Raw genomic sequence first — 12,118 nt, 5'->3', positions numbered from 1 at the left:
GCCGGAAATTTTTCTGGCCGGCGACTTCAATCGGAGAAGATGAAGGTGAGTTGGAGAGAGAGAGGGGTGAGTTGGAGAGAGAGAGAGAGAGGGGTGAGTTGGAGAGAGAGAGAGAGGGGTGAGTTGGAGAGAGAGAGAGAGGGGTGAGTTGGAGAGAGAGAGAGAGGGGTGAGTTGGAGAGAGAGAGAGAGGGGTGAGTTGGAGAGAGAGAGAGAGAGGGGTGAGTTGGAGAGAGAGAGAGGGGTGAGTTGGGAAGAGAGATGAGGTGGAGAGAGAGAGAGAGGGGTGAGGTGGAAATAACTTTTTTAAAATGTTTTAAATTTAGAATTAAGAAGGGTAGTAATGACATTTACTTGAAAATAGGGGGCTATATTTGAATTTACGAAAAAAAGGGGGCCATAAAGGAAGCTGGTCACAAAGTAGGGGGCCATATAGGAATTAACTCTTTTTTTATCCATTAATCTATTTGGCGTTAACTCCGAAGCTCAAAACACTCTCAAGCGCTCTCTCTCTCTCTCTTTGTTAAACCCGCCCTCTCTCTCTCTCTCTCTCTACTTTCTCTCTCTACTTATATATTGTCTCTTGTAGAGCTCCGTTCTATAGTATAGACAGGTCTAATCTCTCTCTCTCTCTCTCTTCTTCTAGTTTCTCGCCGGAGGATCTGAAAACCTCAATCTTTTCTGTTCATAATGGCTCAAGCTCTGCATTTCTCAGTCCCGACATCTCCATCACTAAATCGAAGATTTTCAAAGCTCGCTTCTTTCTCAAAACCATCTCTATCTCAATCTTTCCGTCAAATTCCAATGACGTTTGTATCCAAACCAATTTCAATTTCTGCAATTTCATCAGATCTTGAAAAATCTCAATCATCTAGGGTTTTGGCTTCAGATAATGGTAAAAACGGAGGAGTAGTAGAAGCTTTTAAAACAGATTCAAGTGCCATTGAAGTAGATGCAGTGACGGAGACGGAGTTGAAAGAAAATGGATTTCGTAGTACAAGAAGGACGAAGATTATTTGTACAATTGGACCTGCTTCTTGTGGATTTGAAGAACTTGAAGCTCTTGCTGTTGGTGGAATGAATGTTGCTCGGATTAATATGTGTCATGGAACTCGTGATTGGCATCGTCGTGTTATTGAACGTGTACGAAGATTGAATGAAGAGAAAGGATATGCTGTTGCTATCATGATGGATACTGAAGGTAGTGAGATTCACATGGGGGATCTTGGTGGTTCTGCTTCTTCCACCAAAGCTGAGGTATTTAGGGTTTGAATTTCATTTTGAAATTTTACATATGATTGTTATAACTGCTTACTTGATCTGGAATTTGATAAATTTGAAGCATTTATATATAGTTAGTTATTAACTGAATCATGCAAGATCAAAGAATGTTAGGGAAATACCAATTGAAATCGATGTTCTAGGAGAAATGTAGCTACACAATTGTTGTTAGAGTATATTTTTTTTTTGTAGATCTATGTAAATTATAGTTGTTCGATTCGTCTTGTTTTGAATTTTGGACATTTTGGCTTTGGGAGATTATCTCTAGTCTGTCATAAATATGCTGTTTACTTGGCTGTAGGGAGAAGCAGAACCCATTTATCAGTTTTATGTGTTTTCACGTTTTGGTAGGGTCTTGCAGATGCATATAGAAAGAGGATAGAATGGATGGTGGGAGAGTAATTTGCTTTAAATGAATATCGAGTGGGTGAATTCTTGTTGTTTTAGGTACTAAAATATCCTAAGTTTCATCTTTCAACTGATTGACGCGAAATGAAGTCAATTATTATCATAATGTGAGCGAAAACTGTGTACACCTTAGGTGGGGGAGTTACGGCTGAGATAAGTTTTGGGATGGGGTAATCGTTGTACTTGATTTGAGAGTACTAACTCCTATTGCCAATGCAGTTTTTCTTCTTACGAATTTAAGTAGTTGATGGTGAGGTTAACATTTAGAGCATACCACGGGGTAATATGTTCTGAAGATTTAACTCCTATCACATTAGCATATATGCTAAAAAGGGGAAAAAGTTTTTCACGAGGCTTTTAGATTTGCGAAATGCTAAACTTACGTAGATATGTTCAACTGAGGAACTAGAGGGTGTTTCTCTCTCTCATGTCTATTAGATAATTGGAAACTTGAATTGTGATTTCTTCGACTGTTAGCAACTCATGTTTTTAAGGTTCTATCGAACTCGTCTTGTCACTATGTTTCTTTTGTTTAGAACCTTGTTTTTGTAGATATAGGAAGTTCAGTGTAGGACAATTATGAATAACAATCTCGTTTAAAAATTATGCAGCACTATCGTCGGATTTACTTCACAGAGAGTACCGAACGAATCATAGATAGCAGATATTATTTGGATGATTTCTTTATTGCATATCTCATAAACAGCTACTGCTTTTCCTATGTAGGATGGAGAGATCTGGATTTTTAGTGTTCGTTCTTTTGACTCTCCTCTTCCAGAACGCACCGTCAGTGTGAACTATGGGGGTTTTGCTGAAGGTTTTGATTTCTTGTGCTCTTATCTCGTTTTCTCTTCATAAGGAAAGTGGAAACTCTATTCGAAATTCCAACCATTTCATATGTGATGTAGACGTGAAAGTTGGAGATGAGCTTCTTGTTGATGGAGGAATGGTAAGATTCGAGGTGATTGAGAAGCTTGGTCCTGATGTTAGGTGCAGGTGTACTGATCCTGGCTTGTTGTTACCAAGGGCTAATCTGACTTTCTGGCGGGACGGCAGCTTGGTCCGGGAACGAAATGCTATGCTTCCCACGATCTCATCTAAGGTTACTGCCTTAACACAATCTAGTTATTGATAACAATCAGGTTGTATCTGATGTATATTTGGTTAATGACTCTTAAGAAGCTGTTTCTGTCTTCAGTTCTTTCAACAAGTTCCTAACAAAGAGATCTTTATTTTTTTTTATTTGCTTTTGTCATTTATAAGAAATACGTTCCCTTTATATGATTTATGTTATACATGCGGCATCAAACATTCTATATCCTAGAGTGTCTAGTGAATATTGTGGTTTTGCCACGGCTTTTGGTAGCCTTTTGGGTGCCCAAAGTGGGTTTAGTGGTTTACATTTGGTGCCATGCATGTGTTGTAAAAAGAAAGACCACTCAATTCTGAAAATGGATCATGAGGAAACTAGTTACAAAATTTATCAATTTAATAACAGAAAATACTTGTAAAAAGTCAAGTGAGCTTGATCTTTGCCGATGGATAGTATTTTTTTTTTGTCGATGGATACCATCTTTGCCTTTTCAAAAATTTGAGGTCCAAATCACGGAATCGGTGGCTTTGATCATGGGTCGAACTCCGTTTTGCACGCAAATAAGCTACAATTTTAGCTTGTTCTGCCCATGTTTATGAGTTTGCCTGATAGGCCTTCCTTTGCCTTCTTGCTTGCACAGGAACGAGGCTAGGGCTTATTTTGCAGTTCGTTTGATTTGTCTGTCGTTTGACTTTTTACAGGATTGGTTGGACATTGATTTTGGGATTGCAGAAGGTGTCGATTTTATTGCAATTTCTTTTGTCAAGTCTGCGGAGGTGATTAATCATCTTAAGAGTTACATTGCTGCAAGATCTCGGGGCGGGTGAGTATAAGTCTTTCTACGACCTGTGTGTTCTTGAAATGTATTCAAGTGATTAATTTCATGCTTCAAGGTGTAGTTAATCAAGACTGTAAGAGGCCAGTTTTAGCCGTTTTGGCTATACACCTATTGGAAAAGAATGCTTCATGTGGTCTCTAGAGATCCCGTCGGGAAGTTGAAGCTTGGTTCACAGTCTTTTGCTGCTTGGCTTATGTGATAAGTCCAGCCTGAAGTGATTACAATCTTATTAGTGTATCAGTGAAAACAAAGAAAAATAAGACCGGATACGTTTTGGTATTTTGCAACTTGTACCTTCTATTTTGCAACCTGTTTTTACCATTAATTTCATCTTGTCTTTGGAGGATGAAAACGAGATCATTCTCCAAGTTAATTTGATATCCTAGTAACACTTGATGAGTTCTTTGACTCATCCTGCTATACCATATGACCATCCAAGGGCGTTACAGCTGTTAGTTGTTTTTGCAGGACACAATCTAAAGCTGAGGTTTTTGCTAAGTTCCAAGTAGTTTATTATCTTTTCTCCTAAACGGCATCTTCATTCTATTCTGCAGTGACATATCTGTTATTGCAAAGATAGAAAGTGTCGACTCCCTGAAGAACCTAAAAGAGATAATTCAAGCATCAGATGGAGCCATGGTAGCAAGAGGAGATTTAGGTGCTCAGATCCCATTGGAGCAAGTTCCTTCTGAGCAACAGAGAATTGTTCAGACATGCAGACAACTAAACAAGCCAGTCATCGTTGCCTCACAACTGCTCGAATCAATGATAGAATATCCTACTCCAACAAGAGCTGAGGTTGCTGATGTTTCTGAAGCCGTGAGGCAAAGGTCTGATGCTTTAATGCTTTCTGGAGAATCCGCCATGGGCCAGTTCCCCGACAAAGCATTGACTGTGTTGAGAAGTGTTAGTTTGAGAATCGAAAGGTGGTGGAGGGAAGAGAAACGTCATGAAGTAATGGATCTCCAAGATATTTCATCTTCATTTTCCGATAGTATTTCCGAGGAGATCTGCAATTCTGCTGCCAAAATGGGTAAACTTACACTGACTCCCGCTCTTTTTTCTTCTTGCCAACGAATGTTGAGATTTCTACAAGTACCTTGCTAAGTTCTTAGGTGTTATTTTTATTGTTGAATCTGACTTGTTTCCGTTAGGGGCACAATATCATTTTAGATTACTTAAGATAATAGGGCTCTTCAAACGTCAACTTATTTTATTCTGACCCAAACTCATATCCCCGGCGACTGCTCTTGAAAGTGAACTGCTTGGAATAGTTTTAGGGTTAGAATTGGCTAATCGGCTGGAGGTGGAAGTATTTATATTGGAGACTGATTCTAGGGTTATGGTGGAGCTTCTTATAACCGTGGATCCTTCAATCCCGTGGAGATTATGGACGGCTATTAACGAGCTACGTGTTGCAATCTCAAACCGAAGAGTGGCAATCCTGTTCTGTCCACGTGAGAAAAACCCAACTTGCACCCAACTTAGCCGCTTCTTGGTTTAGTCCTACTTAAAGTTATTGGTGCCTGTTTGACCCATAGTTGATAACTTTGTTACTAAGTAGTCCTGTTTTAAATTTTTTTAGATTTTCTTGGGCAACTTTGTAATTCTTTTAGTTTATGGTATTTCCGTTAAAAAAAACACTACTAAACTCTAACCCTAAACAACTTGCCTAATATTGACTTTCTCGTTCTGCAGCCAACAATTTGGAAGTGGATGCACTTTTTGTGTACACAAAAACAGGCCATATGGCGTCCTTGCTGTCACGTTGCCGACCGGATTGCCCAATTTTTGCATTCACAACTACAACATCTGTGAGACGACGTTTGAACTTACAATGGGGCCTGATACCCTTCCGTCTGGATTTCTCTGAAGACATGGAAAGCAACCTTAACCGAACTTTTGCGTTGCTGAAAGCAAGGGGAATGATTCGGTCTGGTGATCTTGTCATTGCTGTGTCAGATATGTTGCAATCCATTCAAGTGATGAATGTCCCTTAAGAATTATGCAATCTCTTCTTGTGGTTTTGTGTTGTTTTGTTTGAAGTTGTGACGATGATAATGCCGCTAATCTTTTATTATGAGACTAACTTGGTAATAAAGTAGTTATCAATTAGTTATGATCGATAAGTAGATTGAGAATCAACCTTCCAAGTTCCTACTGAGTTTACTGACCATATATCGAACTTGATCTTCATATATTTGTATCTTGTAATCTGTGCAGTTTTCCTGAAGGATGATGAAACATTAGCATTTCATTGAAGGAGTTTCAGGTATTTGTATTGTTTTCTTTTTAGTTAATAAATCACACACTGACTTGATTTCCTTTAATATTTTCTCTAAAGTACTCAACACTCTACTAATAAGTGAAACAATTATTTTTTGAACAAGATCTACTTTTTTTTTTGTTGAGATAACAAGATCTACTTATACCAACTGAATTGTTTCTCATTAGCACTTTCCTTCACAGTTTTCAAATGAAAAGTACTCGAACAACAGAAACCTCAGCCGAGAGGTTAACTAGATTTTGCTAAACTCGGTTCGGTGGTTCTCTTTTTCTTTTTTGTAATCCTTGAAAAGTGTGTATCATCGGGATTGGGTTGATTTCAAGTGGTTGTTGAAAGGTTTCTAAATAGTAACGGAGTTTATCAAATTTGATAAATTCGGAATGGTCTCAGACTGGAGAAGTCTAAGACCATTAGAGAGGTCTCAGATTGTCCAATTCAAGAGTATGCTTGCTCTCTTGCAACGTCCGGTTTGGGAGTATGCTTGCTCTTTTAGATTCTCCAGTTCCAGACTATTCTTGCTCTCTCAGACTGGTCTGTCTGAGAGCATGCTTGCTCTCTCGAACTAGACTGTCCAAGAGCATGCTTGCTCTCTCGAACTAGACTTTTTTAAGGAAGGTCCTCTATAATTTCCTACCTTCATCACATTATAATGGAGAGACCCAGTTGTTAGATTGGGAGCGGATAATTTCCTACCTTCATTTCTTGCGTCGGCCAAGAGAGACTAAAGCATAATGGTGAGAGAAAAAGACGAGGAACATAGTGTAGAGGGAGAGAGAGGCGAGGAACATAGAGTGGAGAGAGAGAAAAAGAAAACACCTGCTTGTGAATTATGATTTTCTTGATGAGCAGAAGAAGAGAAGGAAGATGAAGGACTGAGAGAAGAAAAGAGAGAGTGACAGAAGAAGAGTACGAAAATATAATTTTCTTGATGAAGAAGTGAGAAAGAGGCGTCTGTAGAATCAACACTAAAAGAAACCATGATTGTTTTATGATTGATTTGATAACACACATTATCTGCTCGTTCAATATTTATCTTTTGAAACAATTTGTAAATTATTCATTAGTTATACACAGTCTGTAACTTGAAGGTGATCATTTTGCCCCCCCCCCCCCCCCCCCCCCCCCTCCCCCCTCATCTATATTTTTGCTGCTTTGCACTTTTTCTTAGTTTTGTTGTGCATTCGTTTTCATCTTTTGAAGTGTTTTAGGAAATTGAAGTCTAAGATATTTGTAAAATCCGACAATATGAATATATATATATATATATATATATGAAAATTAGGATACAAAAGATAAGGTATTCAAAAAATCGCGTAAATTCTAATCTATATGTTGTACAAAGAAATTATTTTCTTTCTAACTTGTAAGCTAGTCAAACTCCCTAAAAGTCTTTGTCCTCCTTTGGTCATGTTTAATAAGTTGCAAACTGTATGATTTATATTAAGATTCAAACATTCTCACGAGTCATACCCAAGTACAACATTTTTGGCTCATATTCCCGATTTATTGGAGTATATTTTATAGTACGAAAGATCCAGAATCGAAACATCGCATGAGGCCTCCTCAGCCACGGCCGGATAAGAAGACTAAATGTCGTGCATGCCATGAAGGTGTGTATGAATATTGTCACCCCGAGCTGAAAGGGCCCTAACAGACTTATACGCACTCCGTTTTGAATAAATCTTGTGGGAGCAGTAGCTGCTGGAAACCTACTAACTAATCTTCTAAAAAATAAACCTACTTCACCATTTACCTCTTTCCTTAATCATCTCTCTTCTCTCCCAAATTTTGTCCTTCTCTTTCTCTCTCCCTCTCCCTCTCCCTGTATTCTCTCCACAAAATATAAAGTAGCCACTTTCTCTCCTGTTATTTGAGTAATGGTTTATTCTATCTTTTTCATTCTTTTCTTACTTTAATTATCTCCTCCTTTAAATTTTGTATTATTTTGGTGTTTAGTTCATTGTTGTAGTAGCCTTAGATGTTTATTATTTACATTGTAATTTTTTTCGAACTCTTGTAATGTCTTAATCTCTTTCAAAACGTTTTCTTTTATGCAACAATAAGTTCAAATTAGGGTTATTTCTCAAATGGCCCCCACCTTTGTGACCAGCTTCCAGTCTGGACCCCTACTTTAGCAATAATTCTCATATCGCCCCCTTTTTCCGTTATCTTTAATATTCCGTTACTCTCTCTCCTCCATCTCATTTTCTCTCTCTGCCACATCATCTTAGCACGACACATCATCATCTTCTCTCTCTGGCAGGGGTCGCCGGTCGGTAAAATTTCCGGCCAGCGACCTTCAAATTTTTTTATTTCTCTCTCTCTCTCTCTCTAAAAAAGATATATATTTTTTGACCAAGTCTTCACACCCCGGAAACTATTTTGTTTTCCCCAAAGCGCTGGTCTTTTTATATCATGTGTTATGTATTAGTTTTGTTCCAATGATAGAAATGTCAATACAATTTTTTTAGTTTGTTTACAATATAGGGCCTCATATTCTGATTTTGCTTTAGGCCTCCTAAAGACTTGGGCCGACCCTGTACTCCAACTAGGGATCGTTGACACTAGCTACCAAGCACTAAAATTAAGTTTTCATTTTTAATATTCAAATTTTATTACTAACATGTAAAAAGAATTAATAGACCTTCCGGCTTTTCAGCCATACAATTGCAACTTAAGAGTTTTTTTCGTATGGACTAGAAAAGGCATCTATTCATCATGAATATGTGATAAGTACGTTAATCGCCTGAATTTAAACATTCCAACTATAGGATAAAATCTATCTAAACTACCTTTATTTATACCCACTTCAGTGAATCCTGAATTTACACTTTAGAAGGGCGAATTTAGAACTTTCGAGTTGCGAATTAAATGTCCAAACTAGTAGGCAAAGAGTTAGTGGCCTTTTTTTTGTTGTAACTTACTAACTTAAAGAGTTTGATGGAGAAATAAATTATAGGAAGAGAAGATGATAGATGATAGGAGACATAAAAACATGACAAACTATCAAAACTATAAAAGGAAGTTCTAAAGGCGCAACATATTACAAGCACCCCATTTCAACACAAACCCTGAATCATTTTGGTGTGGAAGGGCGCCTGTAGAATTACCTAATTAAAGAGGATACCAATAATTGTGGTGGTCCACACTTCTTACTCCCATTAATTATAACATCACCACAAATGATATGACACATAATCTACCACTTCAAATTGTGGGATCCACACTATCCCATCACTCATTTATAATGCAGTTCTCATCTATACGTATTCACTGAAAAATGATACTATAAAAATACTCCCCGTGTCACCATAACTTATGTTCATAAAGAAAACTCCAAAAGCCCATTTCTCTCTTGTTTCTAGTTGAGATAACTTCATTCTTGGATTAAATTCTATTGCTTTATGAAAGGGGCTATAAACCAGGATAAAGACAATGTTGTCAAAACTTAAGATGATATATTTTGATTGAACTTCTTGTTTGTTTATTTTGGGGTGAATAATATTATCTACTGGTTCATCGAAAAAAAAAAAAAAAATATTATCTACTGAACAAATAAATTTTAAAGAAAATTTTCACGGAAAGATAGTTTCTCTAACTTCACGCTTAGCCTTATCGATTATCAAAGGCCACATCATCCAATACTACTAGCAATTCTAAAGTGAAAACAGATTATCACAAAATTGTCATATTCTTCCTTCTTGGTAGCGAAAAGCAAACACAAACAAATTGAGGTCACCGTGAAAATACACATTACGAAGAAATTCTAACGTGATCGTCATTATAATAGTTTTTAAAGCAGTTGGACAGATCCAATGATCCCATTACGAAGTAATCCTAGTTGTTTATGTTCTTTTAACTTTCTTTTATGCCTAAAGTGGGCTAGCTAATAGCTATAGCGCCCCTCGTACCCCAAAAAGTATTACTAGTTAAGAATTGGGTTGGGAAAAAGTTAGAAAACACGAAACTCGTCATGGTACCTGAGTCTGTTAGAGCCCGCGAGTACCTACAACCCGAAGGCGGGTTTAGTCCGACTAACTTGGTGAAATCAACGGGTCGGACTCGGGTTTTGAAGTGCTACTCGACATCCCGTTCGAACCCGCCCGTTAATATTTACCCGACATAACCCGCTTAATAATGTCATTCATTTATACGATAATACCTATGTACATTATATGTATGCTTGCTTGTATGTACTTATGTATGTATAACATATATATAACACATAATTGTACATTACTACATATAAGTATGATGGTAGACCATGAATGTGACAGATGTATGATGGTGGTGACTAAGGTGACAATAAATAGTAGTGACCCGGTGAAATGATGTATAAAATAGATTAAATGTACTTTAATATTTTTAAAATATTTTAAGTATGTAATACATATATATATATATATATATATATATATATATATTGTTTTCGAAGTGCGGAGTGTCCTTGACATAGCATTGTTAAGAGAAACTTAATTAAATTTTATTTTCGATGAAAATTTCGGTACCATCGACATAGAAATATTTTGTCATTTCAACCGAGATATTTCTAAACTTTGGTGAAAACTCGGTACACGACCGCTCGATATCAGAGAAATTCGAAAAATTTGATGGACTTGGACGGGTTTTGGACACTAGGATTTTTTAAGGAACCCGCCTGATTAAACCCGAGAACCCGAACGGACAGAGAATTTCAAAGCCCGACCCGATGAATGACATGAAGCCGACTGGTCCGACCCTGACCGATTCCCACCCCTAGTTAAGAATTAACTTATTATTATTCCCCTCAGGGCATCTACCATGGAATACTCAATTTTAGAACTAACCTTTCTACATTCAAAATTAAAGTAGATCTCTCAGATGATGTGGTGGACGCTTCAGACGCATCCTCGATGCGTTTGGACGAGTGTCCAGTGTCTCGATCTAAGACCAAGACATGCTGGGAATCCCAAACGCGTCCTAGACACGTCTGGAATGTCCGAGACGTATATGTCTTGGACTTCCCTGGTCTAACTCGGACTGGGATGTCTCAGACGCATCCTCGACGCGTTTCATGGTGTGGCCGCCCAGAGTAGCCCATTAATGGGCTTGGCCTGGCCGGCCCACTCACCATAACCGGCCATGACATGGCTGGTCCCTTACCTTGGTCGGCCCACTTTTAACCTTTCCGGGCTTCCCTTTCTGGCCCGGTTTTGTTTATCTTCGTCAGCACTCCTCCGAACCCTTTTTGGACTTATCAAAAGTGGATCCAATCCATCTAATTGCCAATCTCCCACTAGTCAATCCTCTTGATTCAAACCACCACTCTTTGTGTAACCTGTTATAGGATCCGGTCTATGTTAGCCGCGGATTGCCGTAGTGATCCGACGATCGAAAGCGGCTTCTAGCTTAGCATTACGATCCCTAAGTCGACCGGACTTGATGTTCTTCCGAGTGAGACCATCATTATCCTATAAGTTAAATCGTACGCATTGTCATCTTGGTCGAAGGACACTCCTTCGGAAGGGCATTCCTTCGGACTGCAAAGACATATCCTTCAACAACTTTAATTAAAGAAGCAATTGACCTGTTCATAACCTATGAAAAACACATGAAAGAAATAGAAGATTCACTTAATGAAAATAATAGTCTCAAACAACCACAACATGCTCAAGGGACAAATGTTTTAGAAGAAGAAGTTCGAATTAACGTTGATGGAGCTTTGAAATATGGTGAAGGACCTTTGACTGCTGTTATTAGAAACTTTGAAGGGGCATTCATGGCAGCTGAAACAGATTATTATATGGCAAGTATTGCTCTTAAATCCGAAGCAAAAGTTGTGACCCAAACACACAATATCCTTTTATCAGTTTATTGAGATGGGACCAAACCCTAGTAGTAATTCAGAACGGGCCAAAACGGACCTCGTCCACATTTTCCGTGTGTTGGCATCTGCCCTCGTTAACACGATCCTTTGGTTGTTTCAGACTTGCCAGTTTTCTCAGGACTTCACTAGAATATTCCTTTATATCCTCAACAATAAACCAAAAGGGTATTTTAGGTATTACGTCTTACACAACCAATAATCCACTTACACCTAACCTTGTCGTTATTTGAGGTTGGACGAATAACCAACCACTCCTTTCACTTCCCGAATATCAATTTTATCCATACCACGTGGCATATCCATTTTCATTTTACTAGTCACACCCCAATCTTTTATAAATTCAACC

At 38.1% G+C, this 12,118-nt stretch overlaps 1 protein-coding gene across 2 annotated transcripts; it reads left to right on the top strand.

Moving 5' to 3' along the window:
- The first annotated feature begins 435 nt into the window (after positions 1 to 435).
- Positions 436 to 5,876, top strand: PKP-ALPHA (Pyruvate kinase family protein). 2 transcript variants are annotated; one of them, XM_086660916.1, is made up of 7 exons: positions 436 to 1,256; positions 2,415 to 2,505; positions 2,597 to 2,790; positions 3,483 to 3,604; positions 4,174 to 4,652; positions 5,318 to 5,647; positions 5,843 to 5,876. In XM_086660916.1, the coding sequence occupies exons 1-6, from the start codon at positions 690 to 692 to the stop codon at positions 5,617 to 5,619; spliced, it is 1,755 nt and encodes a 584-aa protein (XP_086517042.1). In that variant the 5' UTR covers positions 436 to 689; the 3' UTR covers positions 5,620 to 5,647; positions 5,843 to 5,876. The 2 variants fall into 2 exon arrangements, with proteins under 2 accessions (XP_086517042.1, XP_086517041.1); XM_086660915.1 differs by lacking the exon at positions 5,843 to 5,876 and having other exon boundaries at positions 5,318 to 5,764.
- Positions 5,877 to 12,118: the final 6,242 nt, after the last annotated feature.

Source organism: Eschscholzia californica, unplaced genomic scaffold (genome assembly GCF_041429995.1).
Source record: "Eschscholzia californica isolate CP2 unplaced genomic scaffold, dmEscCali1.0.p SCAF_2, whole genome shotgun sequence".
NCBI classification, from domain to species: Eukaryota; Viridiplantae; Streptophyta; class Magnoliopsida; order Ranunculales; family Papaveraceae; genus Eschscholzia; species Eschscholzia californica.
The sequence above is the reverse complement of the archived record's forward strand: the minus strand, read 5'-3'. Positions and strand labels throughout refer to the sequence as shown.